This window comes from Ursus maritimus, unplaced genomic scaffold (assembly GCF_017311325.1).
Source record: "Ursus maritimus isolate PB19 unplaced genomic scaffold, ASM1731132v1 scaffold_2, whole genome shotgun sequence".
In the NCBI taxonomy this organism is placed as follows: domain Eukaryota; kingdom Metazoa; phylum Chordata; class Mammalia; order Carnivora; family Ursidae; genus Ursus; species Ursus maritimus.
Window position 1 is genome coordinate 71,896,338 of NW_024424452.1, and position 27,526 is coordinate 71,923,863.

Sequence of the window (27,526 nt, forward strand, 5' to 3'; positions counted from 1 at the left end):
ACTGTAGACATTTATTGTACTGACATTTATAAGTCAACAAATACATACTTAGCACTGACTAACATTTAAGAGGCATAAAACATTTGTTACAGACTCTACCCATTTATCATCTCAAAAAACATTCACACCAGCCTCTTTATACTAGACACTCTGCTAGGCATTACAGATATAAAGACAAATGAGCATTAGTCCTTTACTCTGAAGAGCACACGGTCCAGTGCTACGGAGAAGCCTCCAGCGTTGTGGGAGAAATCAGGACACGTACATATGCAGTACCAGTGTCATCACTCACATGAAGTAAACTAGAAGACTGATAGGTTCTGTCCTTGGCCCTTTCCACTTTATATAACCTTCCTGGGTGACTCATCCATTCTCTCATGACTCTATCACTCAGGATTCTCGAATCTATTATCTCTGATCCTCGCTTCTCCACTGGGTTCCAGACCTACATTTCTAGTTGTCGGCAGGACATCCCTACCTTGGGGTCCCACAGGCCTCCCATATTCAACATGTCAAGGACCAAAGTCATTCTCCTGCCTCCCCAACCTGTTTTCCAACCTGCATCCTCTCTTAGTCGATGGAACAGCTGGCTACCCAGGTAGCTAGAAATCATGGAGTCCTTTGGACTCATCCCTCTCTCTCATTTCTTTTTTTTTTTTTTTATTAGTCACCAAGATCCATCACTTCCATCTCAGGAATGTTTCTGTGTTGTCACTTCTCAATCCACTACTCTGGTTCAGAATCTCCTAGGCTTCCACCCACACTGCGGCAGCAGCCCCACAGCCCATCCCTCTGTTCTAGCATCCCTTTTGCATTGTCTACTCTGCTGCTAATTATTGTTTTGACCCTGAGATCTCACTTCATTCCTCTGTTGGTATTTCTTTACTGGTTCCCCAAAGTCTTAGTCTGACATATAAGTTACTTCACAATCTTGTTCTGTCAACTTTTTCCATCTTCACCTTTGTGAATATGATGAAAAAAAATAAATTCTTAACTTTGCCTCTAATGTAGCTCTTTCACTCGCCTTTCCTCACTAATTGGCCATCTGAAATTCCAACCAGTTTTCTTTTTCTTTTTAATAATAATATTTTTTTATTATATTATGTCACCAGACAGTACATCCCTGGTTTTTGATGCAAAGTTCCATGATTCATTACTTGCGTATAACACCCAGTGCACCATGCAACATGTGCCCTCCTTACTACCCATCACCGGCCTATCCCATTCCCCCACCCCCCGCCCCCCTGAAGCCCTCAGTTTCCAACCAGTTTTCTGCTCCCCACTTTGTGATCATCTCCAAGAACAGCGATGCTCAGCTCCTTCCAGGCACCAACAATAGTTTCTTTTCATTCTTGTGGGATTAGTCCTTTTAACCCTGACATACAGCAAAAGATCGCAGTCTATTCTCTCTGGCTTCCTTGTGAGTGAGCACACACCCTATACATTCTTGTGACCAACCTGTAACCCCTTCTATCTCTGTCATGAGCACTGAGGTCCTGGTAGTACCTTTTCAAGGTGGTCACATCCCTCATGTTCGTCTACTTTTCAATCTCAAAATTTTAAAATTGAAATGAAGCTCAAAAGTAACCTAAACACCTTTTCCTATACATAAATGTCTCATTTATAACAACACTTAAGATCTTCCCACCTTCCTGGGACAAAGAAGTCACTACTCCTGAGAATACTTATTCCATCTTTAGACGTCCCCCGTTGTTAACAGTTATTTCTTCATACTGAGATGGACTTCTGCTCCTTGTAACCGCTGCTCTTGGTTCCAGTTCCACCCAGTCACACAGGCACAGTAAGTTTTCAGTCCCTCTTCTATACAATTTCAACTGGAGATACTTCCCGTGCTCCCTTTCCCAAGCCCTCCTTCAACGAGATCAAACCTTCCCAGCTCCTCCAACATTTCCTAATGTAAAATTCAATGACTGAATCAGTGACTCATGGAGGTTGCAATTAGCAAACTGTGCACCCAGTTATATGCCCCCTGAGGTCTTCATCTCCTTGACGTTAACCTCAGACATCAGATTTCTCTCTTGGTCTCACATAAAAGGAATACCTAACAATTAGGCCTGTAGGATGTAACAACCAAAGCATTAGAATTTTAAAAACTGTGACCATATTTTGAAACATTCTATAAAGGGTGTCAAGACAAAGAAGACTCAGAATTTTGCATCTGGGAAGTAAATAACAGTACTTCCTGTGTCCAGAAAATTCTCGTCGATTTCAAACTAACTTCTTTAAATAAATAACACAATTCGTGTTGTCCTAAAAAGTTTACATGGCAGATATATCGTACTCTGGACGTTTCTAATTAATGTGGAACACGGCAGAATGACGTGTTTCTCCTCCCGAAGAACTCTAGCATGGATCTGCCTATCTCACAGGTACGCTTCTTCTACTGTGATGGGTTGACCTGCAGCCTCCCCAGTCTTCCTTTACCATTCTTACCGTTCTTTCTGGAGTGACACTGATTTCTGCTCTTCATCTTTTCTCCCATCCTCGGTGACCATTTTCATCTGAGCCTTTCTTTTACCCACCTCTCAGTGTCCTCAGGACACTATCTTCCCCCAAGTGACTATATGTTTTGACCCAGGGGAATGCCCTTCCCATACCTCAGCACATCCTCAGATGACAAGGCTTCCACTCTACTCATTTTCCCACATTTGCAGAATTGGGGACAAATTATTTAAAGTGGTTTTTACCTGGCCTCCTTTTCCTTCACAGGCAATTACTTCTCTGCAAATGGCTGCACTGGCCAAATAATTGTGTCCACAATTAGCTGATTGCAGGCTCAATGAGCCACTTGTTCCTTCAAACTTGGCCGTTAGAGTTGTGTGATTGGGCAGAAATTTATCTTTTTTATTCCCTTCTGATTTACAGAGTCGCAGCAGATCCCCAATCTGATTTCCCTGCATTCTTTCACAATGTCAATATAAGCGTTTTCACTTTTTTACCTCCTTTTGTATATCTGTCATACTTCCCATTCTTTTACAATCACAGGAGCTATGGTTTATGTATTAGACCCAAGGTATATGTATTTGAATTAAGTCAACCCTCTAATAAGGGTTAATTATGATTAACTAAAGGGTTAATCATTAATAAATAATTACCTTAATCCATTGTATAAATCATAAAAGTTAGGCAGCAGAACAGTTGATTTGCCAAAGGCACACAGTCACAATAGAGAAAACTAAAAATCCTATATAGCAAATTCCATTTTCTCCCTGGGCCCTGAGTTTACCACATGGGGTAAAAATTAACCTTCAACCTTATTTGCCTTTAAAAGAAAGCACGTTAAACATTCCTCCAAATTGTTATCACCTGGCTTCTTGGAAACTACAAAAAATGTCATTTCATCTAAAAAATGGCCTCAAGTGTTTACCTTTTCTCCTACAATTAGTTTTCTTAATTTCTGTATATTTTATCCTAATTTTCTTGTTCAACCAACATTTATAGAACATGAAGTATGTGCTCAATTTTCAGTTTCATACAAGGAGGTCATTTCCACTGACACTCCATTCCTCCACTAAAGAGGACAAGTAGCCAAAAATAATGTATTTTCCTTTATGAAGAAATTAATATTAATAAGGATTAGATATATTTGTTTTGAGAATGACTCAGACGCTTTCAGGTTTCAAGGCAGTTGCCTCCCAATTAAGCCCTAGTAGGCTCTCCAATAGCTCTTTCCATCAGGCATGTTTTATCATTAAACTCTCCAGTTTACAGCCGCCCTTCCTCATGACTGTCTTAAGTGTAGTAACTGAATGGGAAAAGATTCCTGACATCTTGGGAGATCCCCACTCACCCATGGATTCTTATCTCTCAGTTGTCTCTACTCTGGCATTTCCTTCAACGCTTAGCACACAAAAAGATAAGTAAAGCATTAGAACAGAGAGAAATCAGGGTTAAAGGTACACAAGTGGAAAGGAGGGGAAAAAACCAACCCTGAGAAAGCAGAAGCGACACTCAGAACAGTGCCAGAAGGGGCCTCCAAGAAACAAGACACAACAAATATGGCTGCCGCTCATGAAGAGCATATTCTAAAGCCAGTTTGTGCACAAGAAATAAAGTCTGTGTACGCAAGCTGCTGGAACACGCAGGGAAGTGAGGAGAGGGAACAGTGCAAGCAGTCTAAGATATCAATGCTGCTGATGGTTTTCACTTACCCAATACCAGCAGTTCCGCCAAGTCCTCGTTTTTGCCTTCCAGGTCATCAGGGGTGGTGATAATACAGTAATAGAGTCCGCTGTCTCCCCACATGAGTTTTCCGATTTGAAGATCTGCATCTGTTATCATAAAGAGAAGTGCCCGTTCCTAAAACTTCCCCCTGAAAGGAAAACACTGGACAAGGGAGGGTGAAAGGGGGCCCTTCTGGAAGGAATGTCTGCCATGTTCTACTTCTCCACCTAGATGGTGGTTGACAAGAGGTTTGCTTTATTTTAAACAAACAAATACACAAACAAACAAAAAACCAATAGCAAACACTAGCATCCCTAAGGTGAAAGACTTAGGGCATCCCCAGAAACTGGTCTAGTTCTAGTCCAGTTCTGGGAATAGAAGACTGCTTTCAACTAACCAGGTCTGCAGAAGCCCTTGAAAGCCAGACACATTCCAGAATTACTCTGGACTCCTGGAAATGAGCTGGCTTCACAGGAGTTCCTCAAAATTCAAGTGATCAAATAGATCAGGTCAGACTTGTGGGCCCTTTTCTTGCCCAATGACTTAGGGAGCAGAAGAAAGGGTAGAACTGATACAGAACCACCTGGGGCTTGGGCCAAGGCCTCCATCTGGCTCTGCAGTGTGTGTGCTTACATCCTTTCTCCCAGCAGAGGAACTTCTTAGGGAAGTCTGCTTTCTGAGTTTGGGAAAGGGCCATAGAGGCTGATGTTAAGGCATATTTGAGAACATTCTTCGACTAGAACCTATTTCAATTCAGTTCTGATAACAAGCTCCTCAGACTAGAGGTCAGGTTTGAGAAAGACCATTTCCAAAGCTCATCTCAGTGTCTGTTCTAGATATTATACCCTTCACCCTTTCTCCCCTCACTGTCCCATGGGGGCACTGTCCCGTGCTAGGCTTCTGGATGCTTCCATTTCCCATAAAATCAAAATCTTGAGGGGTTGCAAGGCGGAGAGGCTGACATCCCCTTGTGTTTGGGGCAGAGGAACTAATCTCCCTCCTATTCCTGGATTCAAAGCAGCGGTATCATTACCATGCACAATCGTGATCTCTCTGCCCCTGTAGAACTCTCCCAGGGTGACAGTCGAGCCCTGTTTTGAAGCTACCACTCGAACAGTCCTCCTGCTGTCTAAACAATCCAAGTAGGGGTCCCATTCCAGATTTCTTTTGCTGAGAGACTGGGCCCGGGGAGAGGACATGCCCAAGGATTCCCCCATGCGATCCTGGCAGTAGGACTTGAACTTCCATTGCACGACTGCAGGCTGATGGGAGGATGTGGAGAAGTGGCAGCGAAGCACAGTGGGCTGAAAGAGCATGGCCACCTTCTTCTTGTCAAGCACTGTGACTTGAAGGCCATCTGCCATGGCTGCAAAACAGAATGAATATATGCAAATGGTATCCACATTCTGGATCCCACCTCACACCACACAGTCACATCTTTCCACTTCACCTCCCTAACCTGTCCCTTCCCTCTTTCTCCGTCACAGTTAATGGCATCAATATCCACCTGGTTGTGTTGTCCAGAAACCTGCCTTCACTCCCAATATCCAGTCACTAAGCCATATCCACTTGATCTCTCTCCATCTCTTTTTTTTAAAGTTTTTATTTATTTGAGAGAGAGAAAGAGAGAGCATGAGTACAAGCAGGGGAAGGGGCAGAGGTAGAGGGAGAAGCAGACTCCCCGCTGAACAGGGAGCCTGACCTGGGGCTCAATCCCCTGAGATCATGGCCTGAGCCAAAATCAAACACTTAACTGACTGAGCCACTCAGGCACCCTTCTACTTGATCTCTTAACATCGTTAATCTTTCTTCCCTTCTCTTTGACCTCATTACCGTTGCTTTTGTTGGTGCCTCTTCATTTCTTGCTTATATTACAATAATCTCTTGTCTGGTCTCCCCACTTACAGTTGCCCATATGCCATTCATTCTCCTTGCTATATAATTCAGATGATCTTTCTAGATCTAACTGCTATGGCTCTCCTTCTCAAAACCCTTCCCTCAACCTCCATAGCCTTCAGGATAGAACCCAAAGTTCCTGGAAAGGCGAGGAAGGTGCTCCATCACCTAATCCCTCTTACCTCCTCAGCTTCACTTCTGGTGGCATTTCTATTTGAGCACCAAGGATAACCAAGCAAGTAACAGGTTCCCCAAGTGGGACTTGCTATCTCACACCTCTAGATCTTTGCACATGGTACTCCTAGTTTCTGGAATGCTTCTTTCCTCGGGAAACTCTTTTCCACCTTTCAAAGCTCAGGTTAAAGGCTTTCTGTAGGCCTTCTCGGACCCTCAATTCGTTAGTCTCTTCCTCCTTTGTGCCATCAGAACCCCAGCATCTTCTAGACATTTCTTATAATTACTTTGCAAATATTTATTTTCATGCTTGTCACCCCTAACAAACTTGTAAGAAACATGACTTATCTTGCTGTCCCAGCTTGTGAAGCCCATAAGTACTCAACAAATATTTGATAAATAAAGACCGTGGAGCTGGAAAGTATGACTTCAGGAGAAAGTGACTTCCCTTCCAGCTGATAACCAAGCAAAGGGGACAGAGATGAAGGGAAAACGAAAGCTTTAAGAGAAATGGAGATTTTCAGATCAAAAGCACTAGACTAAGTTCAAAAGCTTTGAAGGGTAATAAAAAAAAAAAAAGTGAGAAAAAAAAAAAAAGCCAGAAAGTAGATGAGAAGTTGAAGTGATGAAAAGATCCAACCTGCGGCCAAGAAAGAGGGAAATTTCAGTGAATGGCAGACCAGGGGGCTGTTTGAGAGGCGAAAGGTCTCTATTAAGTCGAGATCTAGAAATTCCAAGCAAAGAGAACTTAACTTTCTCAGTTGAATGGGAGAGTCAAGAGTTTCTAGCTTAATCTGACATTAGAAGCAGAAACAGAATGATGATGAGAGGCAGAAAAAAGGAATATGAATAGAAAAGCATGATAAAAAGGTTCTGAATTAAATCCAGGAGGCTGCCGAGTCAGCTTCAGCAAGCTTGAGACAGAAAGTTTCACCTTAGAATTACAGTGGACTTGAGACACACAAGGAAAGACTAGTTTCCACGGGGCGCCTTCCATCCTTTATGACTGCCAGTGTTCAAAATGACATCCTGCAAGCACACTCACTCTCATGGTGCAAACACACATTTATTTATGAATGTCTCCTATGGAAACCCCCTCGACAAGGACAAAATACCACATTTGTGCTCATGTCTTCTGATTTCCAGACCAGTGTCTCTCCATTATGAAAAACTAGGTTCTAATTCTTCTGGGGAGAAAACAGTTTCTGCATTCTGTGGAATGAGGAAGTGCGAGTATTTGAGATTTACCAAATCTTAGTGTTTTGAACCTACCAAGTACGACAGAATAAATGAAGGAATGCATGCACAAATGAATGGCTCTTACTATGGAAATTTCTAGGATTTTGTAGAGAAAACCAGTTAAATGTGTCATCGATAGCATGGTATAGTAAAATAGCATTGGGATCAAATAGATAGGGGCTTTGAATCCCATCTGGCCATCCACTAGCAATGAGGCCTTACCGAAGCCTCTTAAGCAGCCCTCCCTTACAAAATGAGCCTCATAATCCTTACTCACAGGGTTGTTAACAAACAACCGGCAGGGAGAAGCCTCTAGAGGTGAGCACTGTGACCAGGACCAGTACTGGTAGATCTCAAACACTAATCCTCCCTCCCGCTTCCTGCCTTTTCTCTCACCTCCCACACTGAGGCTCCTGAATCTCCATGGATGTTCACCACCAATAGGTTTGATTACAGCCAGAATGTGTAGATCAGCCCCAACGAGGGGTAAATAATTCCTCTCTGGAAGCTCACGGAAGAATCTCAACTTCTAGGCTCCATAGTTTCCACCCCCCCACCCCCAAATATTGATGCGGCTCATTCCACTACTCCTTAGCTCACAGAGCTGGATTGGGAAAAGAAATTTCTTTACAGTTTCTCCTTAAATTCTATTGCCTTAATTCTTAACTTTGCAATTCTTCTCCAAATCCTTATTCACGCTCCAATTTGCCAGGTAACAAAAGTGGGACAGAGGTGAAGGGACTTTAATTAGCAATGGTTGGGGCTGGATAACCAATCACAGGCATTGCTCCCAGTACAACGCTTTGTCCTGGACCACACCACCTTTCTTCTCTGCTACCTATTCAAGCTACACGTGGGAAATCACATCTCCTGGACTTTGTAGGATAAATAAAATCAGCAAAGGAGGCAAGTGCTAAATAAAAGTGTTGTAGGGTTTTCTGTTCGTTTTGTTTCGTTGGGGTTTTTTTTTTTTTTTTTTTTTTAACAGAGAGTTAAGTGTGGGGTTTTGTTCATTAGGTGATTACTAAGAATAACCTCCTTCTCACGTCTGTTCTCTGTTAATGAGATGAGTCACTTGAGCAAGTCACTGGACTCCCTTAATATTTTTTAAGGGGGGGGAGCAGCAAAGGGAGAGGGAGAGAGAGAACCTCAAGCAGGCTCCACACCCAGCATGGAACCCGATGTGGGGCTGGATCTCACAACCCTGAGCTAATGACCTGGGCCGAAATCAAGAGTTGGACACTTAACTGACTGAGCCACCCAGGCGCCTTTGGACTCTCCTAGTTATTCACAGAGGTTAGTTGGTTCTCAGCTTATTCCATGACATACAAGATAAATCCATGTCCCAAAGAATTAAGGAATACAGTGTCAGAAACATCTGCCTTTTTATAACATGAGAGTTAAAGGTATGGATTTTGGAGAGAGTCCTAAATTAGAATCCAAGCTCTACCACTTCCTAGCTGCAGGAGCTCAGGCAAATTTCCCAACTCATGAATTTCAGTTTCCTCACTGGTAAATATGTCCTCCCTGGTACATAATAATCGTAACTACCTGATGGAACTGACTGAGGGTCAAATGAAATTTTAAACGAAGCACTTAGGATGATATGGTATATAGTAAACACTCAGCAAATGTAGCGATTGCTGCTGCTGTCAAGAAGAGTCTGTTGACTTCTGTGAAGCTATGAAGGTGCTGGGAGATGCTGAGTGTGTATAGTGCAGAATGGGCAAAGCTGAACAGGAATGCCAGAACAGGTATAATTAGGAGTTCAACAGTGATGGTGCCTGGGCAGGCACATCACGGCGCAGACACACACGCACCTCCTGGAAATCAGAAAATGAAGGGCAACCACGTGCATACGTGTGCAGGTGTAATGGGAATCCTGGGACTCTAAGCTAGGGATAAATCTGGACAACTGGAGAGGACAGGACCAGAAATTTCAAGGAAAGGCCAGTTCATTTGACCTTTAAGGAAGGTCTAGAGTTAGAGAGAAAGCTGAAAATGCCAGTCTCTGCTTTAGCTCTCTAAACTTCAAACTGTAGGATGAATGCCACCCAGTTCTTGTGCCTGCCCTGGCCATGACTCTTAGGACCCCCATTCCCATTGGGGGGTGGGATCTAGAATTGCTCTTCTGGCCCTAACCCTGAATTCCAGGTGAGGGCTTTGATTCCTTACACCCCTAAGCAGCATCTCTTTCGCTTAACCTATGTTTATCGTGGACTCTTTCCTCCTGATTTTCAAACCATTTGCCCAAGTGGAACTGAGGGCTTCCTCTGAGCTCCAGCCTGTTTGCTTGGGCCATGATACCAGCCCCTTCGCCAGAGGATTTGGTATTGTTTCCTATATCCCTTACACACGACTGAACCACATCTGAAACTGATGTGGCTAACTTCAAAAATACCTCTTCATGGGACCTCCATTCCTACCTCCAGATCAGGCCCCTCAGAGATGGTACATAATTGGGGTGAAAACTAAGATGGACAAGCCCGCACGCACGCTGAGATCTGGCCTGGAACACCCAACCTCTGGTTCCCACTTCCAAGAGATCTGCCCTGGGGTAAGGTTAGTGTCCTGAGCTTTGGTCCTACCTCCTACAGAGTTTTTCCGATTTCACCACTTGTCAGACGCCAAAACCTAGTACTTCTTATGCTGCAGTCTATAGAGGCTAGTAAGAATATTTTTGTATGCCAGGTAAACAAAAACGTTCAGCCTCTTTGTGGTGTTCATCTGTGTATTGATCTAAGGAATCTTATCCATTCCCACGGTTCCAACTATCATTGTGTCTCAGACCCTTAACTCTCTGAAGCCTCATCTGCATGTTTTAACGGATACTTCAATTTCAACGTCTAACCCCATTCATGATCTCTTTTCCCACTCCTTGCTTATAAAGCAATCCTTCCTCTCCCCCAGCTCCTTTGCCAGTATACCCCCATCCTATCACCTCAGATAGAAATTGGTGCTTTGATGATTTCCTCTCTGTCCCCGAATACATTTGGTTGGTCACTAAATCTCAACATCTCTCAAATTTGACCCTTCTTTATTTCCACTGCCACCTCCTTAAATTAGGTTTCTATTCCTTCTACTAGGTATTAATTAGGAAATGCTCACTATGTGTCAGAAATTGCGTTAAGCATTATTCATGTAGTATCGTCATGAATTTTTTCAAAAATTCTATAAAGTCGGTATTACTATCATACTCATTTCACAGATTAAGAACTTGAATCCCAGGGAATGTATGTATCTTCCCTATGATCTCAGGGTTAGCAAGTGACAGTCAGCTATGAACCCAGGCTGACTGGCTGCAAAGCTCTTAACCATCACTTTACATAGGCCTTCATTCCTTCTCGGTTTTATTATAGCCTCCTAAGTGGCCTCTGTACTTCCGGCCCAATATACTCTCCACACTTTTCATCTAGAGTTGTTTAAAAAAAACAAAACAGGGGCGCCTGGGTGGCACAGCGGTTAAGCGTCTGCCTTCGGCTCAGGGCGTGATCCCGGCGTTATGGGATCGAGCCCCACATCAGGCTCCTCTGCTGGGAGCCTGCTTCTTCCTCTCCCACTCCCCCTGCTTGTGTTCCCTCTCTCGCTGGCTGTCTCTATCTCTGTCAAATAAATAAATAAAATCTTTAAAACAAAACAAAACAAAACAAAAACCTAATCATGTCCATCCCGTGCTTTAAGGCCTCCGTTGATTCCCCATTCCTTCCAGGACAAGACCTGAATGCCTAGACATGGCATATACGGTCATCCCTGTGATTTGGCCCCAAGCACACTCCAGATATACGAAAATAGTTTTCATTCTTTTTTTTTTTTTTTAAAGATTTTATTTATTTATGTGACAGAGAGAGACAGCCAGCGAGAGAGGGAACACAAGCAGGGGGAGTGGGAGAGGAAGAAGCAGGCTCATAGCAGAGGAGCCTGATGTGGGGCTCGATCCCATAACGCCGGGATCACGCCCTGAGCCGAAGGCAGACGCTTAACCGCTGTGCCACCCAGGCGCCCCCTAGTTTTCATTCTTTAACTATCAATCTGCTCTTCCTTTCCCCCAGGGAAACACGGAGCATGTAACTGAAGGAAGACCTGGCAGCCAGAGAGAGAGGCACTGGGTGTGGGTCCTGCAAGGCTGGCACTCTGAGCCCAGGCCCTGGTGACACTGTAAGGGACTTCTGTGTCAGTGCTCTTACAAAGAGATTTACAAGGGTGAGGAAAGAAACCTGTGTTTCATCCTACAAACGAAGGCAAGTCGTGCGGAACACCGGAGAAGAACGGTTAGGGAAGAGAGCGAAAGACAGAAAAAGGAGTGAAGGCAAGGGACCGTCCTGTATAGAAGGCACCTGTCAAAATGAGGATTTCTGACTGCAAGCTGCACCAGACACCATACTGACGGTCAGAAGTGACGGCTGGAGATTACGTGCTCTTGTGCATTTGCAGAGGGAACCCTCATTCTCAGACCCCCAGACCATTCCTGGAGGACACCATACTGACGGTCAGAAGTGACGGCTGGAGATTACGTGCTCTTGTGCATTTGCAGAGGGAACCCTCATTCTCAGACCCCCAGACCATTCCTGGAGGACACCATACTGACGGTCAGAAGTGACGGCTGGAGATTACGTGCTCTTGTGCATTTGCAGAGGGAACCCTCATTCTCAGACCCCCAGACCATTCCTGGAGTGTTTGCTGTGCCGTTGATGCACAGAGAAACTGCCCTTGACTACTGAATTCAAATTCAATCGAAAACATATTTTAAAACACTATGTTAAGTTCTGGGAAAATCGATTGGAAAGACCAGTCCCGGATCTTGAGAAATTCAATATAAACTTTATTTCTAACTCCAAGGCCCCTGAGGGCAGGGACCAGGATTTGGTTGACTCTGATCCCCAGGATAGAGCCAAGCCACAGAAAATGGGTGAAGCTCACACAATGTGGAAAGAATCAAAGAATGAAAGAATAAATGAATAAATGAAGGAGTGAGTCTGAATGACCTTTCTTAGCAGGTTACCCCCGATAACTGACGAATACCTAGAAAAGCTGCCTAAAAGTGGAGTGATGAATGACAGCTCAGAGAGCAGCCCCCAACCCAGCTAGTCACTAGGCTAGGGAAGATCACCTCCAAGTGCAGACAGTGTCTCCCTTCATGCGGCAAAATAAGGTCCTGCCCCAATCCTCATGTAAAGAAAAGGATTCTATACACAACGGACTGTGTTCTTGCAAGAATAACAAAACCGGTATCTAAAGCAAAGCTGTTCTTATTTTAGCAATCTCATTTTTTTCCCAAAGCAAGTTCCTTTTCCCCACTAGTTAATTGGTAAGCTATTCCTGCCTGCCAGCATCTTTTGAGAGGAAGTACGGCCCTATCTTATTTTATTTTATTTTATCTTATTTAAGAGATTATTTATTTATTAGAGAGAGAGAGCACACACAAGCAAGGGGGAGGGGCAATGGCAAAAGGAGAAGCAGACTCCCCGCTGAGGAGGGAGCCCGACGTGGGACTCGATCCCAGGACCCTGAGATCATGACCTGAGCCGAAGGCAGACACTTAACTGACTGAGCCACCCTGGCACCCCACATAGCCCCATTATATAGAAACAGATGACTGCGGAAGGTTATGGAAAATCATCATTGTAAAGATAGGCATCTTTAAAAATTTTGTATACTGCTCATCCATCTTTTAAGTCTTGAAGTCCCAGAAGTGGGATTTTGACCTCAGAATTGCATGTTTCCCAGCATATCTTGGCCTTCAGACTCCTAAGGTTTCTCTTCTTTCAGTATGACGATACAATCTTCCTTCTCCTGCCTTCAAATTAGGTCTTCTTTAAGACATTTATCTTTTGTCTTCTCACTTTTAACATATTGTCCCAGTTTCTTAAGACACTGCTTAGGGACAACGGATGGGCAGGTTTTCTAAGTGTAGGAGATGGATATGAAATAGCCACACATGTCCTCTGGGTTTGGTCCATAGTCCAGATGAGGAAATAAAGCCTGTCCGTCCTCCAGTAGCATTGTCGGGATGGGAGCCAAGTATCTGGAGAAATGTCGCCCTGCAGGCTCAAGGTTTAAAGGTAAAAAAAAGTGCAGATTGGATCTTTCTTTCCCCCCCTAAAAAAATAGAAACTATTCATCTTCCTGATATACCTGGGCTAAAAAATAAAATAAAAAGACTTCACAAAGAATAATAGACATTCCCCTTGGTATTTGCCTACTATCTAAGCCTGATTATCCAGCTTTCCCATTGGTTCTATAAGTTAATCAACTGCCTTCCAGCAAATTCCTTTCCTGCCTAAATTGGCCAGGATCAGCTTCTCCTATTTGCTATCATGACACCTGATTGCTCGACCCATTTTACAGTTAGGGTGACCGGATGTACCATTTGGAGATTTAGAAAAAAATATGACAGCATTCTTGTAAGTTTTCCCCCCAATAGTCCCCAAAGACAGCAATAGCTCCCCTCTTCCATGGGGCTATGGTAAACGCCAGTGCTGCCCTTGCCCAAGTAGGCTTTGCTCATGGCCTAGTTATTATTTGCTGCCCATAACTCCGGTACTCATGCATACTGAGTTTGCCATTCATTAAGCATATGTCCTGTGTGTCCAACTGAGCCATGCTTTCCCATTCTCAGCCACCACTGTGCAGATAAAAGGCAGAAGCATATCTCTTTTCTGTCTGATTTGCCTTGTCTTCCAGAGAACTGAAATGAGCTCATGAGTAATGTCTAGCTGGCCTACCTGCTGTTCCAATGGGACCAAAGCTGCACTAAAAGAGGTTAGTCCCTCTCCTGCAAGGCAGAAGTACTTTGGAAACTGTCCTGGTTCATTAGGTGGGTCAGCTTTCTGGAATGGACCAGCTCTTTGGACAGAGCAAACTCCTATAAGAAGTTCTGCTCCACCTTTACCACCTGGATATCTATGCTTCCGGTTTAGATCTCTCACCTGAGCTCCAGACCCAAATACATAACCTCATTCTCCATGTGGATGTTACACAGACACCTCCAACTTGTCACCCTATAGGAGGAGACACTAACTGTCCCCTTCTATTAGTAAAGGAACTTCTCAAGTTTTAATCCATCTAGCCAACCCAACCAAATACTACATTTCCGAGCTTCTCTATAGCTAGTTGTGACCATATATTCAGAATGAAGGTACGTGAGGGGAAGTGACAGGTACAACTTCTGGGCCACCTTCCTAAAGATGCGTCCCAAGCTGCGTGCCCTGACCCTCTGCTTTCCTTGCTCCAACTGGCTGAGAAGGGCTGTCACGGGAGCAGTCTTGGCAGCCGCATGTTGGGAATGGTAGACTCACCTCCAGGAGTTCTGGATTGTTACAGGAGAAAGAAATTATTTTGTGTAAGTTACTATATTTTAGAGTCTCTTTGTTACAGCGACTTAGACTGTGCTTTGGTAAAAATGCAAAATATTAAGCCTTTATCTCCCTCCCTTACATGTTTCTCTCCTGTATTAGTTCATGCCCACGAATGCCATCCCCAGTGATCCCAAGCCACAAACCCGAAGAGATCTTTGACACTCCTGCCCCTTTAACCTGCACATCCAACCGGGCCATCACTATTCCATCTCTAGTCACTCCGTCCACCTCTCCCATCCCCACTGCACCCTGTGACTTCGGGCTCTCGGTATGCCTTGTCTCTCTTTCCACAGGAGATTCCCAGGTGGTCTCTGCTGCAAGTTTGCCCACATCTAACACCTTCTCTGCACTGTGGTCCAAATGATATTTCCAAAATGCACATCTGTTCATGGCACTCCTTTGCTCCGACCCTTTTAAAGACTCCTTCTAGCCATGTCAGCAGCACAAGGGACAACTGGCCCCCTTTCAGAGAGGACCACTCTCTTTCATTCCTCCTGCGGTGCTAATTCCCCAACCATACTAAAATATTTGTAATTTTCAGAAATCACGTCCTCCCTGATTCTCGGCTTTTGCACATGCTGTTTCCTCTGTAAATCGCCCTTCTTCCATCCCACTTTTCCCCCTAGTAATTCCTACGTATCCCTCCAAACTTGCTCAGCTATCACTTCCTCTAGAAGTTTCTTCTTGCTCTTACCGCAGTCACAGCACCTGGGAGAATGACGTCGCATTTGCCTGAGAATTTCCTATCTAGCTCTCTGTCTACGTCATTCACAGCAAACTCTCCCCTGCAGCCTTTTAAAGACTCTGCTGCATAGCAGGTACTTGACACATTTGCTGAATGATTTAACCCAGTCGATACATCATATTATTTGCTCCCAATTAGTTTTCCCTCCAGACTCTTGCCTTGTTCCCTGTAGGCAGAGTGCACTTACCACTCCAAAAACCCTGGGCTTTTCGGCATGCCATGCCATAAGACATGTCCAAGCAGAAGCTTAAAAGCATGTGCATGCTTGGCTCTGGTCACTCTAGGCCCTCCCCCTACCCTCTTGAGCCCTCCGCCACAACAAAAGCATGCCCAGACAGTGGCCGATCCTTTGTCCTGGGTCTCAGAATAAGAAAGCATTTGGAACTGAGCCAAGTCTACCAATTCTAGCCAATTCACAGCTGACTTGCAGCTGACTTCAGCTCCCATGTAATATGAGCAAAAACTAAACGTTTGCTCTTGTGAGCTATTGGGATTTGGAGGTTGCTCGTTGCTATCTCAAAATGCTGACCAATATACCGATCTGGGGTTCATAATTAGGATTGAGGGCCTACTGTGTACCAAACATTGTGCTAGGAGTTTTACACAATTCCACTTTAATGATCACAACAAACCTGTAAGGTAAATTAATTTCCCATTTTTAAAGCCAAAGAAAATAAGGTAAACTATGAAGCTAGGATTCAAACCCAGGTCAGTTTGAACCTAATCCCTCTCCCTGCACTGCCTCTGAGTCTGCCTCCCGGTGAGCCAAGGGCATGGGAGGAGTGATGATGCAGGATCCCAGCGGAACGCGAGGGTTCTCCTCCTAATGCAGGCATCTCTTCCTGCAGGACTGCAGACACTGCAGGAGAAGAGGGGAAGCAGCATGCTCTTCTGAGTTCTTCTTTGTTTCTTGGCCCATAAAGAACACTAGTCATCCAAAATGCCTTCTTTCATTTTCAGAGAGCCAGAAGCTATCTCGAAGACCAAAATGTTAAGCAGACATATGCCACAGCGACATCCTGTGTGGCTCCTGGGTGCAGAGCACCAGCCCCTAGTCCCAGATGGGCTCTGAGATGCCAGCAGTCTCTGCTGTCACTGGGTCACATCTTCTGCTCTCCTGTGCCTCACTTCTCATGGATGCCTTTCCTTTAGATCTTAGAATTTAATTGGAAAACCTAAATGCCATCCTTTCTCACTTTTCCCTGCAATATTTCCCTGAGTTCTATGAATTCTGAACCTCACCACCCAGTGCCCTATAATAGACACCATGTATGTTCACCTAAATCAAGAGTTCTACTTTGACCCACCGTAAGCAGAAAAGAATGTTTCCCTTAGATTCTGGCACTTGACACAACCAAGTCCTATTAAGTCAGTGACACTATTTCTTATTCTTTTAATCAATAAGATACCATGGCCTTGGACAAGTTATTTAGTCTATCTGAGCCTTTGTCTTCTTATGTAGAAGTACGTAATATCAGCCATTCTTGCTTAAACTGATCAAAAGCCATAATGTATATGAAAGTCCTTTGACATATGGAAAAGCGTTACAGCGTATAAATAAGCAAGAACAACAACCACATCATACCTTTCTTTATATTCTTGATTGGGGAAAAAGGAGGCATAAAAGCTAAAATGCTGGAAGGAGTGAAAAGGTGAGTGGGTCCTGGAACAAAAAGTTGAGACTAGAAGGGACATCCGGGGGCCATGTTGGCTATAATGGGATTCATCCCACCTGGTCCAAAGTGCTTGCCTTCCTTTACCAGTCCCCAATATGACCACAATTTAAGCGTTCAGAGTGAACCATCTCCTATCCACCAAGCCCTGAATGCTATTCCATCTTTTTCTCCAAAAATCCTAACAAGAGCTCTCCCTCCCCAGCTGGTGTCTTTCACTCCAATCATTAATGATCAGGGAAAGGCTGAAGAAACAGGCTTTTCACTGGGTGAATTATAAAAAGAAGACTGGACCTGTCACTCTTTAGTTGTGGCTTCCAACTCTTCAAAATTAAATGGAGAAAAGACTCAAAACCATAGAGTCTTAGAACTGAGAGTGACTTTACAAGTCATCTCATTCAACAGATTATGAGACCCAGATCCCATGGATATATAGTCAATCTATGGAGCAGGTAGGACTAGAATCCAATCCTTAACTCCCAGGTCAGGTTTCCTTCCACCAATCCAGTCCTGGTACGAACACTACGAACATGTACTGAGCACTAAGTACTTGCCGTAAGACTACTGGTGTAGTATTGCACTAAGACTGCCCCTATTAGTAATTCCAAGTCTGTAGAAACTAGCCAACCAGCAGAATCATGTGAGTCTAAACTCTAAAGAGTGATACTGAAACAAGCCCCCTCTTCTGGTCCAGAGAGAAGCATCTGGCTGAGAGAAGGAGGGGAGTGGGGAGAGCTGTGATGAAGTGTTGAAAGAAGATGCTCTGGTAAGAGCAAGGTGTCTTCTGCAGGGGAAAGAACAGAGAGGCAAGAGAAATTGAAAGGTATGGAGGACAGGCAAGGAGACAATGGAAGTTGAGGTGTCAGCCATCTCTATAAGCGGTTCTTCCTTCTCCGGGGCAAATATTAAAGCTTTAACTCTCCGTATCCAAACGTCTCGGGCACGTGGTCACCAGGCATCTACCTGAATGCAAACCAGACCAGGTAACAACCACCCCTGGATACCTTCTTCCTCCTGGAGGCTGAGTTAGGAGCCAGCGTGAAGCAGCTCCCAGCACTTGGTGCAGGTCTCCGTGACTGCTTGGCCACGGCTACTCCATCCCCGTGTCCTGCCACCAGGCTGCGAGCGCTGGAAGGCAGGGCCGTGTCTCATCGGAAGACCTTCTGCTTCTGAATCAAAATCACTGGAGCCACTGACTAGACTGACAACTCTTGGAGGGGGAAGACGGTGTCTTCTCTCTCTCTCTAGCCTCAGCACCTATCTTAACACTTAGGAAGCACAGGAATTGAATATGTGCCTGTAGACTGGATGAATAAAGGAATGAATAAAACCAAAAGGTGTACCAAAGGACGTGCTAAGAAAGCAAGGCATCTTCAGCACAGAAAGACCCAAGAGTCTCCAGGAAAATGCATCGCCTGCTCCCCACCCGCGAGTGTGTGTTCACGGGGTGGACACGGCGCCAGCCTTTCTCACAGCCTGTGCTGCCAGGAAAGGAGGAAACGCCATCCGCGTTCAGGAACAAAGACCGAGTGAACCCTCCTTCAGGTCCCACGGCTGGATGGCACCTGTTGCTAAAATAGCAGCTGAGAAGCACTGCGTTTGCTCAAAACAACAACAATTTATTACAGGAAGCAGCGTTGCGATGACAATAAGAAATCATGAGGCTAAGCATACAGCAGAATTTCAGCAACGAAAGACAAGGAAGGAGCTGCCTGAGACTGAGGGAAAAAACTAAAGTGTTGATTAGAAATTGCTCAGCCTGCATTAAAAGAGACAAACAGGGGAGGGGGGAGGGAGGAGACAGAGAGAAAGTGGGGGAGGAGAAAGGGAGGGAGAGGGAGAATGAATGTGTCGTCCTCCCCCCCCCCACTCTCTGACTCATTTTTAATCTGTCCTCTTTCTCCCTCCCTTTGTACCACCCCCTCAAGAGAGAATTCATTGATTGGGCTGGACTGAAATTTCTTACCTTTCCTCTCATGGTTTTGCTGGGAACGATGAGTCTGAATCCCTCTCATCCTTGACTGCTCCTCTCCCCCACCCCCCAGCCGCCATTGTTAGCTCCTCTACTTTGCTGAGGCTGAGAGGGAGGCAGCTTGTCCGGCAGCACTACTGACAGGTTGACGGGCTGAGGGGGGAAGCAGACGCTGGGCTCAGGGGATGCCTGCAGCGCTTGGTGGGATCTTGAGAGCCAGCCTCACGTGCAGAGCGCGAAGCCCAGCCATCTGACAGCTGAGATGGCCCTCGGAACTAACCTGTTGCCTGCCACCAGGCAAGAGAAGGCACGGACAAAGCAGCAACTCCCCTCAAAATACACACGAAACAACCAAAAAACCCAGAGAGGCAGCTTCGAAGAGTGCGCATGGGACTGGCCTGGGGTTCGGAGAACTGGGTTCGAGTCCCTGCTCCATGACACATTTGCTCTGTGCCTATTATCTCTCTGGGTCTCCATTTCTATAAACTGAGAGGGCTGGCCCAGATGGCCTGCGGCCCCTTCCAGTGATGTGACTTCATCTCATCAACAGCTGTTGGCCATCTAGCAGGGCTATAGGTTCCCCTCCTGCTCCCACTCCCTGCAAATCCCTCAAGTGCTTTTCTTGGGCACACCCTGGGGTGTCTGGAAGAGCATCTCTGACGTACAGCCCTCCCGCCCCGGGATGCCTAGTTGACCTCAGGGAGGTGGTGATACGGGCTTCAGGCCTAAGTTCCCTTCTAGCATGATAACACAGAAGTAGAGGCAAAGCAAGGACATTCAGAATCAGTGAGGGTGGAAGTGGAAGGCACTGGGAGGCCAGGGGAGTGGGGAGCCGTGGATCAGCCAAACCCTGAAATTAGAGATGATTCATATTTGAATAATGTGGGACGGATGAACTCAGAGCAGCCAAGAGAAGAGGCTAACTCTGCAGACGAGCCCTGCCCACCCCCATTCCCTAAAGCTAAAGCCAGCATGGAGCACAGCCAGTGTTAGGTGTCCTTCATTTGGAATGGGGGGGGGGGACAACTGAGGCAATCGATAATCTTATTCTGAAGCTAAGGGAAATATAGTTTTTGCTTTTCTTCTTAAATACATTTTACTCTCTTTCAAGGACTGCCTCAGATATTTTAAACTTCTTACTGACTTGATTTTTCCAAACCTTCTGATTGATGCCCCCAGAGGGGACAGAACTTCATTTTGGGGGGTGCCATTTTCTGTTTTCTCTCCTGCCCTGCACTGCTCTCACCCTGTCCCTGAAACCTTTCTGATCCCTTGTTCCTTTCCTCCATCACTCTGTCTCCACCTTGCTTGGAATCTTTGTCTCAGCCCCTTCCCAACTACCCGAACCTTCCTTCTTACCCATCCTCACCAGCACCCAAGCTGGGCTACTTTGTGAATCTCTCAGGGCTAGCCACCCTGCCTGGCCACTGGCCCCTCAAGCTCGCAGGACCCTCGTGTGAGCCTTTCCAGACCTCAGGCGGGTGGGGAGAAAGTTCACCCAAAGGGAGGGGGAAACACGGAGTATCCAGCTAGCGGAAGTGACTTTAATGCTGGGGAGAAGCTCTACCTTCTGATCTCTGCTATCTCTGCAATTTCTCTTTATTGGAGGAGGGGAGCTTGTTTATTTCGGGAGGAAGGTTCTTCTCCGCTATGGGACCACTCCTCAAATGGTACCAAGCGCGAGAGAGCAGGGCCCTAAACTCCACAACCAATCGAGCCTCCATCCCCATCTTCCTCCTCATCCCGCCCCAATGCACCCCCCGGAGCCACAGAGATAACGCCGCTGGGTCTCCTGGCTTCTCTAGCGAAGGAATTAGGGAGACACTCCTCCACCCCTCACCTCCAGAAAACCAGTTTTCTTAATTAATGTCTCCTCTGAGCTTTCTTTTTTTTTTTTTTTTCTAACCAAGCTCTTCCCAGGGCCCACAGCATCACCAACTCAGGGTAAGACCGAGAAGAACCGTTGTGTGGAAGAGGAAATGCCCAAACGACAGAACAAGCTCCTGAGGAGTCAAACACCTTCATCTCCATCCGTCTCACTTGTAGTGGGGTTCTCCCCCGCCTCCTCCATCATTCTAGCACACACACACACACACACACACACACACACACACACACACACGGCCCCTTCCCCCACTTACCGCCGACCTGCTAAGCAGCTTTCAGCCCAGCCAGGGGGAAATGGGGGTGGGGTGGGGTGGGAACAGCGGCCCCAAGGGAATATGCGTAAAGTTATCGGCCTCTACCTGTTAGCCAGAAGAGAGCGATCCACGCCAGCACGACCCCGTCCATGTTCCCCAACTTCCCATTCAGATGAAGGAGAGGGCGAAGCGGGGAACGGCCGCGGCGTCAGGCTCGGGGTAAGCGGGCGGCAGCGGCAGCGGCGGGGCTGCGGCCGCGCGAGCGGCCCGGCGTCCTCGGGCGCCGCCGCCGCCGGGCCCGCCGCGCCGCCCCTGCCGAACGCAGCGCTGCCGCGGGCTCCGGCTCGGCGCTGCTCCCGGCGGCGCTCCCGCACGGCCAGGCAGCGAGCGCGGCGCGGGGCGAGCGCCTCCCGGCCGCAGAGCCCGCCGCGCGGGGGAGCTCGGCCGCCGCCGCCTCCTCCCGCCTGCCGCCCGCCGCCCGCCGCCCCGGGGCTTCCGAAGTTTCTGGGTCACGTGCAGGCCCCGAGGTCGCGCCGAGTGACAAAGTACACCGGGGGAGAGGGTGCGGGGGAGGCGGCCGGGCGGGCTACGAGGAGCTGGGGGCCGTCGGCGTCGCTCCGCCCGGGGGAGGCAGGCGTCCGGGACCCTGCGGAGTGGGGGCTCGGGGGACGTCCGTCAGGGGACGCAGGTGGCTGTGGCCAACCTCAAGCGGGAGAGGGACCGACGCAAGAGGGGGGGAACCCGTGGGGACTTGGCATAACTTGTCACGGGACTGCGCCTAGCGGGTCCTCCGGGCAAAGGTGTTTGCGGCTGCTGTGCCCGCGTCCCTCCGTCTGCTTCCCTTCTGGGCAATGCAAGGACACCAGAGGGTCTGCGGCATCCGGGAAGTTAGGAGGGAGACCCGCGCTGCACCCTTCTCCTGTGAGAACGCTGTGAGGCATAAGAAGGGCATATAGCTCTTCAACAGAAAATATGTAAAACTAGAATGAAATAAACAGTGATGGCATTTCCATGTGTCCAACTCTTAATCGTGAATCGGCCTTTCGGCTTAGATCAAAGGCGTTTGTCCAATACTTTACAGTTCGCAGGGTGCACACAGGGATTATTTCCATTTTTTAAGCGGATCTGTCACATGTATGTAGGAAAGGAGTCTGAATGTCTATGTCGAGAGACAAGGGAGAAGAAACTTATGCTTTGCTTAATAAGCTTGTATTAAGCATCTACTAGGTCCTAAGAACCAAGGCTACAATGTAAATAAAGCTAGGACTTCCTGTCGTTATGCTTCATCTTGGGTCCAGGAGAGGGAGGAAGGTTACGCCCTTAAACACATGTTGGTAGTAAAATGGAGCAAAGGTGATAATGGAGACATAGCAAAAGTTCCCTCAGAACACAATGCAAGGAGCAATTTGGGGGAGGGGGCAGCACCTCAAGAAAGGAATGGCAACATCTTCATTGGCGTTTGCAGAACGGGGAAGATTTGGACTGTTCAGGGATTGGTGGTGGAAAGGGGGCAGGATAGGGAATTCCGGACAGAGAAAAGAAAGGAGACAAGGCAGAAAGGTGTAAAATTGCCTCAGAAAACAGAGTAGTTCTAGGCTTGAGGAGAGTTCCTGGAGAGAAAGACTACACACTTTAGAATGAATTTACATGTGAGACACGGATGAGATGTGAACATCAGAAATGGTGAGAAAGGACTCTGGCCACTGATCTTTTAGGACTGCTTGACATCTGAATTCCCTTCTTATTGAGACAGGGAAACTAAAAGGACCCATGAAGGACTGTGTTTTTGCTCCTTTTCCTGCCTTTATTCTTGCAAGGACCTTACACGTGTCTTATAGTGCAGGTAATGTATGTCCTGCTTATACAGGTCAAGGAGTTAATGATTTCTTTGGAGTCTTTCTGCACAATAGATTACATCTAAGGAGTGACTGGGTGAGGTCATCATGTAGACCACTAACTCCAGACATCTTGATGCCAAGACCCCTGGCTCTAGGGCATAAGTAACTTATGGAGGACACCTGAGCACTCGCCCTTGTTTTGAATGGTTCCTGGATATATGAGAAGACATGTGCACCAGACCAGAATCCTCAAAAAAATACTCAGACCCCGAGCAAAGACAAGACTCATTCTCCTTTTTCTTTCCGAGTCCCTCAGATGCTCTGTCAGTATCTACGCTCTGTCTTCAGTAAACTGTCTTCTCACTTCCTGTCAGCTCAGGTTTGATTTCTATCCTGTCCTGCACAAAGCCAAGGACCTTCTTAGCTGGTCCTGTGGGACCCCCTCTGGGTCCTCAGACTCAGCCTGCCTCCATCATTGGTTTTTAGAAACTCCAACCGTGGAAGCCAGAAAGTCTAGAGCCACTTCCCCAGCCACCCCAGCTGGGGTACGGGCCCAGGCCACAGGCCTGGCCAGGGACCCTCACGCTCAGAGCTTTTTGAATCTGTAGCAAGTGATAAAAGGAGCGGACACAGCAGAGAACCAGGTTTCACCCCCAGTCTTCTGAAGCAGCTGTGACCGAGGTCAGGCCACCAGATCTCACCAGGTGCGATTTTGGCTGTGGTCTTGCACGTGCACATCGCTCTGGGTTCCAGCCCATTTTCTGCACCTGGCTTTTCAGCCTTCCTGGCATCTGTGTGAGCCACCCAATATCCTTTCATAAATTCCCTCTCTGTATGTTTTGGCCAGAGATGATTTCTGATACTTGTAATTAAGAACTCTGACTGATACGTTACATGAGAGAGATCTGGAGGACTATTTCCTTTCCTAAAGAAGAAAAATAAAATAAAGATAGAAAATAAGAGCAAAGGAGGGACCTAACATTCCCTATTAGGTTGTCAGCACAGTTCAAGGTGTTTTACAAGCTTTCTCGGTTAACCCTAATGAAGAAGCTTAGGCCCAAAGAGTGTAATTAACTTCTCTAAGATTAGGCAGCTAGTCGATAGCAGAGGTAGAATTTGAACTGAGGTCTTTTGACTCCAACGCACATGCCCTTTGTGCCATTAACGGGACACCTAGACCAGAGAGTTGATATGACCATGTATTTGTGTTATGCTCTGCCGTCGACTGTATGCGTGCGTGTGACTGTGTGTGCATGGGCAGGGGCACACAATGCCCAAAAGTTTGAACACTGTTTGGTGTGTAAGCGTACAGAACAATACTATTTAATGCAAAACTGGGACAACTTTTAAGAGTTAAGAAACTGGAAACGGGAGACGGACTGAGCAAAGAGAACCCGCGTGGGCACGGGAAGTGGGAAGTGAGTGCCCACTGAAGAAGTGAGCTTCGAATGCATGCTCTAAGCATGAGCCCATGCGCGTGTCAACAGGGTCTCAGGAGACTCGGGGAGGAGCTCGTGCTAGAGTGAGTCATGGAACACAGGGGCCTTGTCCGCCAACCTGGGGATTTGTTTTCTGTGTGTCACTCTGCATATCCACCTTCCAGCTGGAGAGGAAGAGTTGGTCTAGCCTGCATCTTCCTGAGTGCCTGGGGCTCCCAGCCATCCCTAAGAAGGTGCCAAACCGGATTCAATCACAGTGTGTGCCCATCCCAAATGCACCGTTATTACCAAGCTGATGGAAGGTTAAGAGAAACTTTGAGGGTACACCTAAGGATTCAAAACATTCAGCCTAAGGGACAGCAGGAGAAAAAAGGCAGAAAGATGGTATTATTTTACCGTATTGTTGATGGTAGAGGGGCGACATCAGAATCCTGGTGTTCGTCCAAGTGTGGTGTTTGAACTCGCAGCATCAGAATCGCATTAAAGTGTTTGCTTAAAATGCAGATTCCCTGGCTCTTGTGAAAACTAAGATCAGAAACTCTGGGTGGGGCCCAAAACACTGCGTCTTAACTGCCTTCCTTGAGCCCTTGTGCAGCCCTCTAGGGTTTCAAAGGTACCACCTCATTACTTTCATTGTTTCCCTGGGGAGCTGTTGAGTCGATGTTTGGAAATGAGCCTCAGATTCAGATCTGCAGATGCTCCAGTTACTCGTTTCTCCTGGCCAGAGAGGACAGGACTCCCAGCAGAGATTAGCTTTTCACAGCCATGGCAGGGTCTGAATCCCCAATACTTGAAGCTCTCTGCTGCTACCAGAGACAAACATGTCAGAACATAGGCGCTGATGGGACCAGAGCAGGACTTGAAGGAAGCTATAGCAAGAATCCTGTGTCCTGGGGATTCGGGGGAGTGGAATAGCTGACTGCTTTGTCAAAGCAGCACACTCCAGAACAGAATTAGGACGTGAAGAGAAGTGAACCACCGCAAGGAGACATGCTGGTAGCTGGTAGCAACCCCATAGTTATAAATATAATGCAGCTTGAATCCTCTTTAAAACACGAGTTCCTTGCAGGCACACAGGCATGCGTCTACGTGAATTCTGCTTAACAAAAGTCTTTTTAAAGCCCACAGATAACATCACGTTTCTACTTCTCCTCTCTGATCTTGACTTCCAGGAAGACTCTATGAAGTGTGACTTTAAAATTGATACCATGTTTCTTATCTAAGTTTTGTTCAGCTTTCCTTCCCTTGTGCTACCTTTTGGGTTTGTTTTCTTCCCCATCAACCACAGCTTCAAAACCACCTTCAATGAATTATAAGTTTTAAGAAATCTAAGTTGAAGCAAGGAACTGAAATAAAAAGATTGGAGATTCTAGGTGCCCTATACTGGAAACCAGAAACATTTTCAATCTGGAAGCCCTTTCATATTGAGGAATAAATTGTTTCATTAAGAAAATGCTTTAAAGAAAGGAAATGCAAATGTAGAGTGCAGGGTGCCAAAAAATTTAAAAAGCTTTACTGCCAAGAACAGTGGTAAGTATATAATAAGTAAAAGATCGGGAAAATGTGCTGAAGATTCCATGTACTTGAAGCAGATTTAACCCAAAAGCCTGCTGTCTCAAGCTTCAAAGCAAACTACAGTGGTGCAGCGTGCTGAATGAGACGGTGTCTGCCTGCCCCATCCTGAGGCCAGACCTCACCAACACTGGGCAGCCTCCGCCTGAGTTAGCTTTCTAATGACAATTTCCCTGCAGAGGACAGCTTCCAAGGACAATGTAGAGAAAAAAAGAGCAGAACATAAAATTGTATTACAGCATGGTCCCAAATATGGGAAATGCAGTTAAAAGAGTCAATGGAAACAACAGAAGACTAAGAATGGTTATCTCTGGGTAGGATTGTCTTGCATTTATATCTTTTGCATAATTTTCTAGATCCTCTAATATTTCTACAACGTAGAAAAAGTTGCTAGACTGTGCCACAATTTACTCAGTTTCTGGGACATCCCTGGAGGAAGGAGAGAGGCACGAAGAAGTGACAGGTGTTTTGTCAGGCCTGTATCTTTAGGCAGATACAAAGCCCCCAAATGTACACCTTGCTCTCATTCCGTCTCAATCCTAAGCAGTTAATCAAGTTAATTATGAGCAATTGAAGCCCTGGGAGCCCTTACTGACTGATAGTTCAACTATAATTTCTTTGTGAGTTACAGAGCCAAAGATGAAGTAAGCTTGCTTCTCTTTCAGGAGCCCTATCTCCGGGTTTTGCTTTTGTTTCTTTTTCTTTTTTTTTTTTTTTTTTAAGATTTTATTTATTTATTTTGACAGAGAGACAGCCAGTGAGAAAGGGAACACAGCAGGGGAGTGGGAGAGGAAGAAGCGGGCTCCCAGCGGAGGAGCCCGATGTGGGACTCTATCCCAGAACGCCGGGATCACACCCTGAGCCGAAGGCAGCCGCTTAATGACTGCGCTACCCAGGCACTCCTTTTTTAAGATTTATTTACTTATTTGAGAGATAGAGCGAGCATGCAGGGGTGGGAGGGAGAGGCAGAGGGAGAGGGAAAGAGAGTCTTTTTAAGCAAACTCCGTGCTGACCTCAGAGCCCAACTTAGGGCCGATCCCAGGACCCCAAGATCCCCACCTGGGCCAAAACCAAGAGTTGGACTCAACCAACTGCGCCACCCAGGGGCTCCCTTTTGTTTCTTTTTGTTTCAATGTTAGTGTCCTTTGGAGACCTGAACGACATCAACAGCCCCCAAAATCAGCAGTAGAGCAGGCTTAGTGATGGAGCAGTATCCTTTAGCCCAAAGGGGAAAGATGAAAGAGGGCCTGTCTTCCTGTATTTTATCAAGGCTTTGGGCACTAGGCATTGATGATTA

At 46.4% G+C, this 27,526-nt stretch overlaps 1 protein-coding gene across 1 annotated transcript in view; it reads right to left on the bottom strand.

The window, feature by feature from the left end:
• Nucleotides 1-21,567, bottom strand: part of ILDR2 (immunoglobulin like domain containing receptor 2) — a 62,018-nt gene extending 40,451 nt beyond the window's left edge. The window contains exons 1-3 of the mRNA XM_040636158.1: nt 21,486-21,567; nt 5,219-5,551; nt 4,173-4,292 (exon numbers count right to left, since the gene is read on the bottom strand). Coding sequence (XP_040492092.1) covers nt 4,173-4,292; nt 5,219-5,551; nt 21,486-21,531 — 499 coding nt within the window. The 5' untranslated portion in view covers nt 21,532-21,567. The remainder of the gene's footprint in view (nt 1-4,172; nt 4,293-5,218; nt 5,552-21,485) is intronic.
• Between the last annotated feature and the right edge of the window lie 5,959 nt (nt 21,568-27,526).